The sequence below is a fragment of the Sander vitreus genome, chromosome 18 (assembly GCF_031162955.1).
Source record: "Sander vitreus isolate 19-12246 chromosome 18, sanVit1, whole genome shotgun sequence".
In the NCBI taxonomy this organism is placed as follows: domain Eukaryota; kingdom Metazoa; phylum Chordata; class Actinopteri; order Perciformes; family Percidae; genus Sander; species Sander vitreus.
Genome location: NC_135872.1, coordinates 26,339,648 through 26,354,019, shown reverse-complemented (window position 1 = coordinate 26,354,019; position 14,372 = coordinate 26,339,648). Strand labels below are relative to the sequence as shown.

General features: G+C 42.3%; 1 protein-coding gene across 2 annotated transcripts in view; it reads right to left on the bottom strand.

Moving 5' to 3' along the window:
* The window catches only part of cenpe (centromere protein E), a 37,586-nt gene that overhangs the window by 20,390 nt on the left and 2,824 nt on the right, over positions 1-14,372 (bottom strand). For both annotated transcript variants that reach the window (XM_078274311.1, XM_078274312.1), the window contains exons 7-30: positions 14,283-14,350; positions 14,132-14,206; positions 13,967-14,018; positions 13,691-13,778; positions 12,781-12,910; positions 12,501-12,620; positions 12,259-12,411; positions 12,022-12,172; positions 11,785-11,890; positions 9,889-10,468; positions 9,673-9,729; positions 9,097-9,264; positions 8,902-8,976; positions 8,758-8,826; positions 7,471-7,602; positions 6,006-6,183; positions 5,663-5,817; positions 4,736-4,915; positions 3,893-4,009; positions 3,162-3,341; positions 2,894-3,043; positions 974-1,120; positions 514-729; positions 313-408 (exon numbers count right to left, since the gene is read on the bottom strand). In XM_078274311.1, the coding sequence (XP_078130437.1) occupies positions 313-408; positions 514-729; positions 974-1,120; positions 2,894-3,043; positions 3,162-3,341; positions 3,893-4,009; positions 4,736-4,915; positions 5,663-5,817; positions 6,006-6,183; positions 7,471-7,602; positions 8,758-8,826; positions 8,902-8,976; positions 9,097-9,264; positions 9,673-9,729; positions 9,889-10,468; positions 11,785-11,890; positions 12,022-12,172; positions 12,259-12,411; positions 12,501-12,620; positions 12,781-12,910; positions 13,691-13,778; positions 13,967-14,018; positions 14,132-14,206; positions 14,283-14,350 (3,443 nt within the window). The remainder of the gene's footprint in view (positions 1-312; positions 409-513; positions 730-973; positions 1,121-2,893; positions 3,044-3,161; positions 3,342-3,892; positions 4,010-4,735; positions 4,916-5,662; positions 5,818-6,005; positions 6,184-7,470; positions 7,603-8,757; positions 8,827-8,901; positions 8,977-9,096; positions 9,265-9,672; positions 9,730-9,888; positions 10,469-11,784; positions 11,891-12,021; positions 12,173-12,258; positions 12,412-12,500; positions 12,621-12,780; positions 12,911-13,690; positions 13,779-13,966; positions 14,019-14,131; positions 14,207-14,282; positions 14,351-14,372) is intronic.

The following is a 14,372-nucleotide window of genomic DNA, read 5'->3' as shown; positions in this document are numbered from 1 at the left end:
TTTTTTAAAAAGGCTCAGTAATTTCCTAACACAGCTGGTCATTAGTTCTAAGCAAACATTCCTCAAACAGGAGGAAATCGTTGGTGCTCTAGTAAGAATTTGGGGCAGCAGGACATTGTATATGAGATGGAGTCAAAATAAAACTAGTCTGTGTATGTTCATGATAATAATGGAACATGTCACCCAGTGCAACAGTGTGCTCTTAAGGTAGTAGGCTTTGGGCACACATACTATTTAATTAGTGGTATACATTTATGGTTGGTTTAAGCCTTTTCATTGGATTTGACAATGAGAAAACTTAACTGCTGTTACCTCTTGCTGCTGAAGGTGGGTATTTTTCTCATCATGTGGTTGCAGTTCTGAGGTCAGTATTTCTGGCTGGTTAAACCCACTTTGGGCTTGTACAACCTGTGGCAGATAAAACTCTAAAATGAAATTCTAATTCTAGCCAGATGGATATTAAATAAGCAGTCACAATCTAACAAAACGTTAGAAGAATCAATATTAACTTACCATTTCCAGCCTGTCCTCCAGCTCTGTTCTGAGCTGATTCTTCTCCTGTCTCAGTCCCTCCAGTATCTCCTGCAGCTGATCCCTTTCTTCACTGAGAGAGGTCACTCTGCACAGCAGCTTCTCCATCTCCTCGCTGTGAGTGTCGGCCGTCCTCTCAGATAGCACGCTGTCTCGCTCTGCTCGCACACTCTCAAGCTCCTCAGTCAGCCTCTGAATCTGTCAGGAAAGAATGGAGACCTAATTGTTATTTCAAATATTGAGAATGACATGAATATAATATCTGTATTTGAATAAGCTTGCCTAAGAATGTAAAAAAAAAAAAAAAAGACAAGACAAATTCATCCTGAGTTCAGATGGTTATCAAATAATTTCAAAAATGTGTCTTAAATCACTTGATCTATTCAAGAGACAACAGACAGCAGTTTCACTCTGTATTTGTTATGTACAAATTGAGTCATGCCTGGTTTTGGAAGGTAATCTCGGCATCACGCTCGTTGCTTGGTCTGCCCTCCAGCTCTGCCTTTTGACTTGTCAGCTCGCTGATCTCATCCTGTAGAACTCTGATCTTCTCCTGAGACACCCTGAGCTCCTCCTGGTTCTCCATCATCTGAAAGACATTACCACCACGTGAGTTTAATAGTGGAGATCTTTCGGCACAAAGTCACTAACAAGAAGTGTACAATAACAGGGTCAACAGTCATCCATCAACAACCAGGGAAGTCTTAGGCTTACTAAAGCTTCAACGATTAGTCAATTAATCAAATCAAAAAGGGAAGGACTTTCGATGTCATCAAGAAAGTTCTGACAAAGCGCTGGACAACTCCGAAAGGGAAAGCAGGGTTTGGCTCAGGCCCATGGGCGCAGGTGCATTTGCTATATAAACGGCGTGGGCGCTGGACGGGAAATTGATAACTGCATCGGTATTAAACTAGCAAAGACACTTTGCGTCGGGCTTTGCGCTGCACCAGGTGCAAGATAGGGCCCTTTGAAGCCATATCCGTGGCAGGTCTCGGAGTTAATAATCAATAATCTCCTCAGTGGCAAGGTGCTTGGTGTGGGGGTTGGGGACAGGACCTGTTTAATGGCAGACTGGAGTAGTGGTTTCCATTTTTTTGTTAAAAAGGGGGATCGAAGGGTGTGTAGTATTATGTGTTATCACTAGGGGTGGAACGGTACATGTATTCGTATTGAACCAAAACGGTACGAGCGTCTCAGTTCGGTACATGAATTTACACGGAGAATACACGGTATAAAAATAAATAAAACTTGCGTGCAAATGAATTAATGTAATGTGGAACGACTGTTAAAGACACCTGAAGAAGCCCCCCCCTCCGCCTACAATACATCCATGCCTGCCCACATGTCGAGTCGGTCCAGTGAATCCACACATCATGGGCCACACGAGGCAAACTAGTCCCTTCCAAACCAAACACGGACGTAGCTGTATCCCTTCTTGCCTCGACCACAAATGGCCTTCAGGCCCGTTTATTTCGCTATTTGCTCCGCTGTTAGCCGTTAGCTCCACTGTTAGCTCCGCTGTTTGCCGTTAGCTCGGCTGTTAAGCCAACGCCAAAACTCGTCAACTGCTCTGTGTAACCGAAGCTGCTTTTTTACACCCCTGCTCTGTGCATTCACATATGAGAGCAGCGCTCGTCTCCCATATCACACTACTAGCTAGCTGATGGTCTTATTTTGTTTACAAGTTCCAGATAGAGTCTGGAGATGATGTGGGGTACTTACGGTTTACTTACTTTATACGCTTCAGGCTGTTGGAGCTAGCTCAGGGGAGAGACTGGATGACACTAGGTGGTACAGCCTGAGACATGCACAATAAAAAAAATTGCCTTCTGCATTTTTGTTATGCTTTTCCCTCCATTGTACCGAACCGAACCGTGATGTCTGAACCGAGGTATGAACCGAACCGTGACTTCAGTGTACTGTTCCACCCCTGGTTATCACACTGCTCGGCCCTGGGAAAGCTTGTTCCACGGTGCTGGAAAAGGGGCTCTGACTCATTGTCAAACTAGGATATGTTGTTTTTTTTATTTTTATAAATGAAAAAAGGTTTTGTAGAACAAACATGGTTCTATTATAAAGTACTGAATAAAGTATAATTTCGGTATAGGCATTATTTTACATTTTTAGATTTATTTTTTTTGGCATTTAGGCCTTTATCAGCTTAGACGTGAAAGGGGAGAGAAAGGGGGAATGACCTGCAGCAAAGGGCCACAGGTCGGAACCGAACCCATGGGCGCTGAGGACTGAGCCTCTGTATACGGGTGCACGCTCTACCAAAACTTTTAAAAAACGAAGCACAGAGTTATTGCAATTCAAGATTTCATTTTGCAAAAAGAGACCCAGTTTGCATGTAAAAACTTACACGCGTTTGCAGCTCCTCTATCTGTGCACTCATTTCATTGGGAGGACCATCCTGTTTGGATGTTTGAGCAGTCTCAAGCTGTTTGATGCGCTCCTTGTGTTCACGATTCTTCTCTATGGCGGTCCTCAGCTCCTCCTGATTCTCAATCATCTATTTGGTAAAAAGAAAATGTTTCTCTTTTCCCTGTGATATGGGACCAAAGCTAACAGCTGATGAACATGAAAGCATTTTAAAATCTGGACTGGCAAGAAGTCACATGATAACTCACTATCTCCACATTTTCCTGCATGTCCATCTGGAGCTGGTCTCTCTCTGCAGTGAGAGAGGCAAGTGTAGAGCGCAGCTTCTCCATCTCCTCTGCAGAGCTCTGAGCACAAGCATTCTGCTCAGACAGGAGTGTGTCTTTCTCAGCTCGCACACTCTCAAGGTCCTGTGACAGACTCTGCATCTGTTGGGAAAAATTCCAACCATCAGTCACAACCATAGAAATGGATGACGATGCGCGTCACTGGGGCCGTAAACTGTGCCACAGCTCGCTTGGAGGAGACATTCACCGGAGTAGCGGGGAGTGAGGAGGGATCGGTAGACCCAGCGGCAGTGGGTCAGTGGACCGCTAACGTTAGACCCCAGCCCGCTGTTCGGCTCATTCTCTGTAACCGATGCAGCATAAAAAGCACGGCGAGCCAGCCGGTGTTAGTTGGCTAACATTAGCCTGCTAACTCCGCCTTAACGTTACCCCCTCACCACATCGTTCACAGAAAACGAGCCGAATAAATAATACTGTGCTTTGTGTGGATGAAGCATGAAGTTAATGTGACTCATTAAGCGGCTGGCTCTCTGCCTCGTAACGTTACTACTCCACTGCTCGTTTGTCCGTCAGTTATTCTACTACGTTGATTTGAATGGAAATGGCCTTTCTAGCTATTTTATTTCTATGGTCACAACACTGACAGTGAAGGATTAGTGTAGAAAAAACTGTTTCAGTAACATTTCACTCACATGTTCCCCTAAATCGGACTCCTTCTGCTCACAGAGTTTCACCAGACCGGAGTTCTTATGCCTCTGCTCTTGGAGCTCTTCTTGGAGAGAATGTAGAAGAACTTGTGTCTCCGCAGCCTAAAGAAAATATTGTAAATCAAAAAGCAACAAAGGGGCCAAAGTAATTACTAACAGGGATACTTAACAGCCTGTTTCACCATAAAAACTCAAAAGTAACAGCTGGAGAGGTTACATTGCGCAAGGGCAGTTAACTTAAAAGAGGACGGAAACAGCTCCCAGGAAACTAAACAGAATAATTACAATTACAGTAATATTTGTACAGATTTGCAAAATAAAAAATGAACTAAGGGCGCTTTCACACCTAACAGTTCGGTAGACTGCGAAACAGGGGTGAAGTTGAAACACTGTTGCATTTTTTCATTTGATTCAGTTAGTATTTCACATGGTCAAAACGGTCGCTCTTCCATTGGACAGTCTCAGAAATAATAGAGCAACACAAAACACGACAGCGCGTAAAGGGGAGGGCGATTATGATGTGTTGTCACACAGGAGAGGAGTGATGTGTGGTCATAATAAATTATGGATTTGAAAGTCATTATCCATTAAATCATATACAAGTCTGCAAATTGTGTGAAAGATTGGAATTTCCGGCTAGTAAATCGGACCAAACTGCTCAGGTGTGAAAGCAACCTAGTTTGTATCAAGAGCTGTACGACGCTGTTGTGAGATTAGATAAGACCGTTAAATGTTTAACAATATAAAATGTGTTTTTTTCCCTTCAAAAGATATTAACAGACGTGTGTTGTTATCTTAACATTTGCAAATAGTAGTGCAGTCACTCACCATCTCCACATGTTCTTGACGGTCCCTCATGAGCTGGTCTCTCTCTGCAGTGAGAGAAGTAACCGCAGAGAGCAGCTTTTCCATCTCCTCCGCAGAACTCTGAGCACCAGCATCCTTCTCAGACAGGAGAGCATCTTTCTCAGCTCTCACACACTGGAGCTCTTCAGTCAGCTGATTCAGCTAGATATATCCAAATAAATAAAAAAAACCGTCAGGTTACATTTATTGTATTACAACTTAATTGATCTACAGTTTTTAATGCAAGAACAAACAGAACCAGAGAAAATATGACAGCAAAGGTCTCTGACTTGACAAGGAATGTCACGTCTGAGTTTTCAAGTAATCCAACAATCAGGGCATATCTAATTTAATAAATCCTTCATCAGCTGCTGCATCTTCAAAAAAAAAAAAAAAAAAGAGGCAAGCCTGCCTCTCCAATGGCAGCCATGAACTGACTCTTCTCAGCATTCTCAGTTTTATAGACGCACTGTTGGCTCAGCTTTGATTTTCAGAATCTCATCTGAGCCGAACAGCACACAGTCCTTTGGGTTGGTGGACACAAGTTCTCAATCATCATACTAAATACCTGAGCACCCAAGGGGTTCGTTTCGAGCACCCTGCTGTTCTCCCTGTACAAACACGACTGCGTAGCCACTTTCGACTCCAACGCCATCATCATCAACAACCTACTTATGATCGTCAGCAAGATTGTGGAGATGATAGTGGACTTTGGGAAACAGCAAGGAAGGAACTCCAGCCCCCTTAATCTCAACGGGTCCTTGTACTTTGGTGTCTACATCCCAGAGGGTCTCACCAGGGCGCTACATACTAAGACTGAGTTGATTGACACAAGATTACATCTGATCACTGTAATAAGCTCTCCATCTCAATCTGACACCGTCCATAGAGGATGTTTGGAGAACTCACCTGCTTTGTCAAATTCTCCACCTGATCTGGAAGAGGCTGCAATGAAGCTAGCTCCTCCAGCTGAGCTCTGAGGGCTCCCTCTGCTTCTTGAGATGCTGTCAGCTCTCTATTCAGCTGGGCCGCTGTTCTCTCAAGTTCAATGCTGTCTATGAGATCTGGAGACGGAGGACACCTTACAACTCTGATCCAATTTCACGGACTGAATGTTTGCAAATCGGGTTTTAGGTGTAGAGTTACACTATATATATATATATATATATATATACATATATATATATATATATATATATATATATATATATATATATATATAAAAAAAAACACCCTGACTTTAAAAACATACTTTTTGGGACATTTCCATCCAGCAGAGCGGTGAGCTTGGTGTTCTCGGCAAACGCCACATTCAGCTCTTTTTGGAGATCGCTCTGCATCTTTCTGAAGTGAGACTTCTCGGTCTCAAGTTGAAAACGCAGGCTTTTCACCTCAGCCGCCATCTTGTCATAGTTGGCATTCAGAGTCATCTGGAGAGGAGATCATGACAAGAAACATTAAATACTAAATATACAGATATTGGTGCACTGGCACAAGTATTACAAAAATCATCAAGACAATAAATACATAGAGCCAAACAGCCCGCCATGTAATAGACATGTCACAATCTCAATGATTCCAAAATACTTAAGCCAACAATTTGCTGTTTAAACAAACTTTGGTGTGCTTGCCCATTGGGTTTAGCGCTCACGGTTGGTGTGAAAGCTGTCAGTCAAACTCTGGTGCAAAAAAAAAAAGACCAATGCATCACATAGCAAGAAGCCCCACGTAAAATTAGAGAAAAAGATGTGTTCATTCAGTTTGGTAGAAACAGATAACATTTTAAAGTCTGTTTAGTCAGCCATGGGAATACACTTGTTTTTATTTTCTCTCTCCATGTAGTGCTGATAATGCACGATGAGATCACCAAAACAGTTCAACTAATGAGTTATCTACCCTCTGAATTACGCTACCCCACGGATGTATTAAGCCCGATACTATGCCGTCGTAACAACGTCCACTAAAAAGATATGACAAATCAGTCCGTTTAGGCAGTAGCGCGTGTGTCGTGTTGATCAGATGAGTAGGTCTAGCAGCAGTGTAGAGGGGTTCAGAGCATGCAGACTTTAAGAGGCTGTACAAATTATATTTTGTAACTTAATCACTAGTTATTATATTACAAACATCCTAAATGTCATTTTTTATAAAGGGCATACAAAATGTATTCTATTAATAATTTGTATTTTTCTTGTTCAATTTATTTCATTTAGCCTGTCGAGAAAAGCAAAAAATGTCTATTTTGAAAAGATTGCTTTGTTATTTAGTTTTGTAAAATATTAAGTTATTTAAAAAAAAAAAAAAGATTGCATTTTTTTTTTTGTGTATGCATTTCTTTTTATGCTCGTTTAACTTTTTATGTTTAAGTTGAGAAATTCACATTTAAAAATGTTTGTATTTTGTGCATGTTCCCTGATAATCAAGCAAGTAGACTCCTGATACCGTTACAGCACATAAGCAGTATTGTAAATCGCAATATGACTTTTTCTTCACATCGTGCAGCCCTATGAAAAAGCAGGAAAATATGCAGACACAGAACACAGCACGGCAGAGCACGTGATCAGAATGGTACCATCTGATACGCCAATGACCAATGAAGAAGTTTAGTCGCACCCAATAGATTTTGGGGTCGCATGTGCACCTTTGGGACAAGTTAAACCACTTTCAACGCTTAAAAGCTAAGAAGATGGTCAGACTACAAAAGTGTTAATCCCGCTTACGTTCATCTCCTCTGTCGCGATGTTTTGACTGCGCAACACAGCCCATTCCTTCTTTGTATCTCTGCTGAGCCCCTCTGCGTCATCCAAAGAGCGACGAAGCTTTGCCACCTCCTGCACCAAGTCCTTACCGCTCTGCAAAGACACAACATGACGGATTTAGCCTGCTTAATGACAGGTCACCTGCTTAATTATTTGATCACTTCAGCTTTTACACAGCTTCAACTTTCACCGACACTCCCATATGACATTTCACATGCAAACAATTGAGATTTTAAGAACATTTACAGTAGGGTTGCACAATATTGAGAGAATTTGATATTGCGATTAGGGCTGCAGCTATCGATTATTTTAGTAATCGAGTATTCTACCGATTATTCCATCGATTAATCGGATAAGAAATACTTTTGTTTTATTGAAGAGCAATAATAAACAATAGTTTGGTTAAATTTTCGGAAAAAGCAACATTTTTGTTGCCTACATACACAATACACTACTTACAATTAGCCTCGTGAGACCGTCCTGATCTGGCGAGCTCCAGTTTTCCACTCGCAGATCAGTCTGGCATCTTGAGACAGAGAAAATTTGGAGCCGTTCGCCAAACGACCGACCAATCAGCGTTGGTTTTGAGGCGGGTTTAGGTGCGACGCAACGAGAAGCGACTGTTCAGTCTAAACAACGCGGCGGCTTCCACGGATGAGATGAGCGTAGCTATCGCGCAAGTTTTAACCGAATTAGAAAGTATTCCTTCATTGAAAGAAGAGCAAAAAAAATAAAAAAATGGCACTAGAGGCTTTTCTTGGAGGAAAAGATGTTTTTGCTCTTCTCCCGACTGGTTTTGGCAAGAGTTTGATATATCGTTGATCTGATTGGTTGATTCGGCCCGTCTATTGCCAACATAGGTGGTGATAGACAGATGGTTTATCCAATCAGCTAACCAGTATTTTCGCCCCTTCCCAAAAGTTCTCCAATGGCCAACGGACGGGACGCAGCGCTCCACAAAATAAACAAAATATGGAACGCCCTGTGACCAAAACTCAAAATGTTCTATTTGTGTCTACTACTACTATTTTTACAGGTTATAAGACATTAATTAGAGAACACATACCATGGGGCACCTAGGTAGCTCACCTGGTTGAGCGTGCGCCCCATGTACAGAGGCTCAGTTCTTGCCGCAGCCCTTTGCTGCATGTCATTCTCCCTCTCTCCCCCACTTCCATGTCTTCAGCTGTCCTATCAAAAAAAGGCCTAAAATGCCCCCCCCCCCCCCCAAAAAAAAAAATCACATACCATACTCTGAAGTTCTTCTGCAAATTCAGTTTTCTTCTTCAGCTCCTCAGACAGAGTTTCTAGTTTGTTCTGAAAAAAAAGAAAGAATATTTAACAAAACTGAAACTGGAGTGCAGACGACTCCTCCTTAGGTTGTCAGTTTACCTGAAGCTCCAGGCATTGCAGTGTAGAGGATTCAACGGTCTTCTTCAACTGAGATATTTCATTTTGCAACTCATTCTGTAAGATGGCACAAACACAATGTACAGTGTAAATAAAAAAAGTCAAACCTGGGTACAGCTTACTCTACGGTCCTTCAAACCAAGCAGTTTGCGATCTGAATGGAACCAAATCAATTACCTCATGCTCTTTCCTGAACTCCTCCTCCAGAGATTTGAATTCCTCCAATTCTCTCTTCGTCGCCATCTCCTGTGACAGAGCAGCATTCTCTTTCTCCAGACTTTGAGTCTGCTCTATGAACATGCTGATCTCCTGTTTCAGATAGTCTCGCTCAGCAACAATCATGTCCTATAAAACATACAATTTGATAAATGTAAGGAGCGGTAACATTTCCACTTGAAATGCATTGCCCTAATGCGGTTTTCATCAACTAACAGCTTGAATAACATTATGTTGTTTCTGAATAGTTTCCTTCTTTTCTGCATTTTCTAATGTAGAAACACAGTTACCTGCTTAAGTCAACCTTACAATTTAACAATTCCCTTAATGTTTTAGCAGCACGTTGCACTATTGTGTCTCTGTAGAATTTCTTTCCAACAGGCCTACAAATAAACAAATCATCCATGTGGTAGGTTTTAAAGCTCTTGTTGCTGTGCATGTTGCAACGAATATATGAAATGGTTAATACTTTACATAAGCGAAGAGGAGATGCAAGATGAGTTATAGTCACAGCAGAGGCGCTCCTCCAAGCATTACCTTCTCTGTAGCCAGAGTTTCACACAGCTGGATTGTCTCTGCAAAGTCTTTCCTCGTCTGGAAAACAAGGTATAAAGATTAGTTCTAAACCCAGCCAACAACACAACCAAGCCTAAAACAGGGAACATTATGCATAAGGTGCTACTCTCATGTGTAATTAAGGATGTCTACTCTTACCTGGAGGACAGAGAGGAGGTATATTTAAATACAGCATACCTGTTGATCAGTTTTATTCAGAGTGTGGCTCTGATCTTCTAGCTGCCTCTCCAGGTCTGCCACTCTTAAGTCCAACATTGCCACCTTTTCAGTGGCCTCCAGTTTCTGCTGGGCTTCTGTTTGCAGCTGCAGCTCCAGTTCGGCCAGCCTCTGAGCTGATGTCTGCATATTCTCCAGGACCTCCGTTTGTAGCTGCAGCTGCAGCTCCAGTTCGGCAACCCTCTGATCCGAAGTCTGCATTTTCTCCAGGGCATCCTGTTTCTGCAGGGCCTCCGTTTGCAGCTGCAGTTCGGCCACCCTCTGATCTGATGTCTGTATATTCTCCTGGGCCTCCGTTTGCAGCTGCAGCTCTAGTTCAGCCACATTCTGTTCTGTTGTCTGCATTTTCTCCAGGGCCTCCTGTTTCTGCTGGCCCTCCGTTTGCAGATACAGCTCCAGCTCTGCCAATCTGCCATGTAAGAATTCTACCTTTGTCAAAGCCTCCTCTTTCTGTTGACTCTCCATTTCCAGCTGCAGCTCCAGGGCAGACACTTTCCCTGAAAGCTCACGCATACGGTCTGGGGACACAAAGTCTTTGGGACTGGAAAAAAAGATAAAAAACATACAGATGACTTAATTTGTTGAACAACTGAACTACCTTCAAAGAAAAAGGTTTCATTCCACATACGGTAGCATAAGGCTAAGATTGAGTTAGCTGGATTACAGTATAAATATACAGTACACAATATAAGCCACACAGTAAAATAGCACACAAACAAAACAAATGCAGAAATGAATGCACCCTTTAGGGGAAGCCGTCTACACTGACTTGAAATGTGCCACAGATTAAGGGGCTGATTTGCACCCAGGTCCGTTTCTACTACACTTGAGTCATACGACTCTGTTGTACATTTTTAAATTAAACATATTGGGCTGTTTAAGCGCTTCTATCGCGGCGATTTGCTTGACCAGAGCAGGGACTTGACTAGTCTTGCTGGAGTCTAAACACAGTGACTTAGGACTAGCTTGACAACAAAACTGTCGGGCCCACCCCTCCTCCACACAGTTGCTAGTAGCCAAGGAGGACACGGACAGCGTTTCCCCACACAGACTAATTTGTGGCAGCGCGCCGCACTAACACCACCTGCCGCCGCACATTGCGGTTCGTTATTATTATTTTTTAACACTATTTAAAACACGCAGCTTATTCGTTCAGATGCATTTCCTTTCCCTGCTCTCCCCCGTCTGTCACTTGCGTCACACACACACACACCTGGCGAAATTCACGAAAGGTTGGTACCTTGTGAACACCTTGACACAATCGCACATTAAAAAGTGCTATAAAATTATTTTAGATTCTGAATACAATGTTGTCAGTGTGTTAATGTTGGAGTCGTGACCCGACTCTTAGCCAACAAGCGATTGCGCCTGCTTTAGAAAGTTAACTAGTCGCAAGTTTGCGGTATTATGAATTATATTTTATATTATAATTATGAATGTCATTTTTGTACTCTTGCACTGAAAAAGGCCCGTGTTGAGGATAAGGACCAGCCTGAACCGGAGGTATCAGTCTGAAACAGAGCTGAACAGTCCGACCAGCGTAATTAGTTGTTTTCTCCGGATTTACAGGGAAATGTAGACTGAGAGACATCATTCTCAGTTTAGCCGCCCTGCCAGTATTTAGTGGTCAATATCCCTTTTGCATAAAACTTGCGGTTTAGTGGTGTTAGTGAAGTGCACCGTCTTTTCCCATTATGCATTCTCTCATTCTCAAAAGAAAAGAATATTTTAAATTAGGATGATAAAACAAGACAACATTTTCCTATGGGAGACAATTAAGTCACCTTATCACCCACCCTTATCTTTATTAAACAGAAGGAAGAAAGTTGGCCGCCTTTCAAGTGAAAACTACAATACCTGTCGTAAGAACTTTCGTCAGACCTTCGAACAGACACAAAATTCTGACTCATCTCCATGTCATAGGAAGGCTCATCAGGAATCTCCCATTGAAAGTCATCATCATCTGTTAAAAACATACCGTGTATGCATTTTACTACTTGTCAAGAGTGCAGTTGAATCATGAAACGGGAATTATAAAGGCCCATTATGATTTGCCGAGTGCGTACACATTTTATTTTGTGGGCTCCTCCTTACCTTCACCAATCTCCGTCAGACAGGAGCGGTCTGCTTTCCGCTTGCGATTGAAAGATTCTGCAAAGCTAAGAGCAGACGAGCCACCATCACATGCAGATGGACGGGCAAGTCTGAGCATCTTTCCTCCCCACGTTACCCTGCGTTTTGGCATCTGAAAAACAGGACAAGAGTCATTATGACACTGAAGAGAAAGCTGTACTCCAACGACAGCGTTACTTTTTTGGGGGTCATTTTTACCTTTTGAACAGGGACCAGGTTTGAGCTTGTGACCAGCAGTTTGGTCAGGTTTCTGATCCTGTCCTCTTGTTCTCTCTGGAGCTGATCCTTTTCTTGGAGCATCTGGGAGAGAACCTTCTTCTCCGTCGCTGTGGTCTGCGTGCCTGAAGAAACCTGTGGAGAGGAAAACCGCAGGTCAGTTGGGAGATGGGTCACTGGTAAGATGGGACCGAACACGACTGTAGAAAAGCGATGACACTTGCCTCGTGAAGTCGCCGCTTGAGGTCTACAATTTCATTGCGATACCTTTTGAGCAGAGCCCCATCATCAGACACCTCGGTCACGTAAGGGTCATTCTTCATTTTCTTTGCAGTGCTGGCAAACTAATACAAAAGAAACGTTTTGGGAAACATCGGCTTTGATTTCTCCCTTTAATACTTTGTTTTAAATTCTCATAGCTGCACTTATGATATAACAATTGAATATCAAAATGTCATGGTACTGAAGAGGTATTAGATGTGCAGAAGAGAAATCTGCACCAACCTGCAGAGTACTGAGGGTCTCATCTAGAGTAGCAGGAGTGATGGTGCAGATGATGACTGTTTTAGCGTTCCCGCCCAAGGAGTTCTGAAGAATGCGGGTTAGTTTACTGTCTCTGTAGTTGGTGAACCCCCTGAAATGAGAGAATGTTTTTTTTTAGCAAAACTCAGCGCCTTCTATTAAAACTCAACGCATATTCCTTATTATAATCACGTGTTATTTTCCCCCAAGTTTTTCCCAATATTGTGTTAATGTAAAAAGCAAGCAAAAAGTTCCAGCTTCTCATTCCACTCCCGAGAGAGAAAGCAGATTAACATTAGGGGTGAGCAGGTCTTGGGAGCTAGTCTTTATAATCTCTTTTAATAAACTGTCTGTACACTTACAATGTTCTTAATGCTTTGGTTAACATTTAGAGATCCTCATTATGCTACCGTTGAAGTGTGGTGATATTTTGAGCCTTTTTAGTGGTATAAATAGCAATTTGTTTTTACTTTCCCTGTGCCCCGAATACTAGCGTTGTAAGCTAATCAGCGGTCCGCGCTAGCTTGTTTTCAAGCTACAAACACATTCGATTAGCATGAAAACATGTCCCAGAGAGCGACAGAGTGGGTACACATCTGTTATTAACCCCTAGGTTCGTCCTGCGCCGGAATTGTCCTTTAACATATTTCCCAAAATGTTAGCTTACTGATTATTGAGATGTATGATAAAGTGGTCATGCTCCCTTGTGCCTGCCTGGCCAGTGAAAATATATCTGGAACAGTAGGACTTTGCCCAGAAAGAGGGAAGATTTCAGTATCGATATGACAATATCATCATAGCGGTACCGAGTACAAGCATTACAGTCTTTGGATGTAGAAATCAGAGAGGTATGAAAAATTGCAAATACATTCCATGTCCATTGTTTACTCACTTCTGGCTTTCATCAGTCAGTTTCTTGATCACTTGGCCGAGTACAAACAGGCTGCGATTAATATTGCAACCTTCTTTGAAACGTGCACCTAGAATATAGAGACAGATGGATTATTGTAAACCCAGTACATACATACACACACACACACACACACACACACACACACACACAGTATTGGGCAATCAGTTAACTCTAACATAGTATCAGGCCTAGTATGAATTCCATGGGCCTTCAATAACTAACCTAAAAGGGTCTATGGATTTAACTCAACCTTACCTTCAGCCCCTGTTTGACTTGCTCTCTCAGATCCAGCTAGATCCACTAAATTCTAGAAGATGAAGCAAAATCGCAAGTGAACAAATAATTATAACACAAACAATGATACAGTAAAGGTTGGAACGATGGAAAACAAGCCAATAATAAAAAAAGGAGCAAGCTTACCAAATTAGACACAAGGATGGCTCCTTCAGCATTTTCACCTGATGCTGGATCACTCCTTTCTCTGCTTTCCAGGATCTAAGAAAAACTAAAATCATGAAAAAAGATTTCCCCAGAATACTACGTGTAACTTTTACTTTGTAGTGTTGCTTACCATTCGGAAAATGGCGTGTGAGCGGCTACTCCGTTGGTTCATGCTTGTCTTTTCATAGTGGCGGTTCTCTACAGAGGCAGATATTGAAAA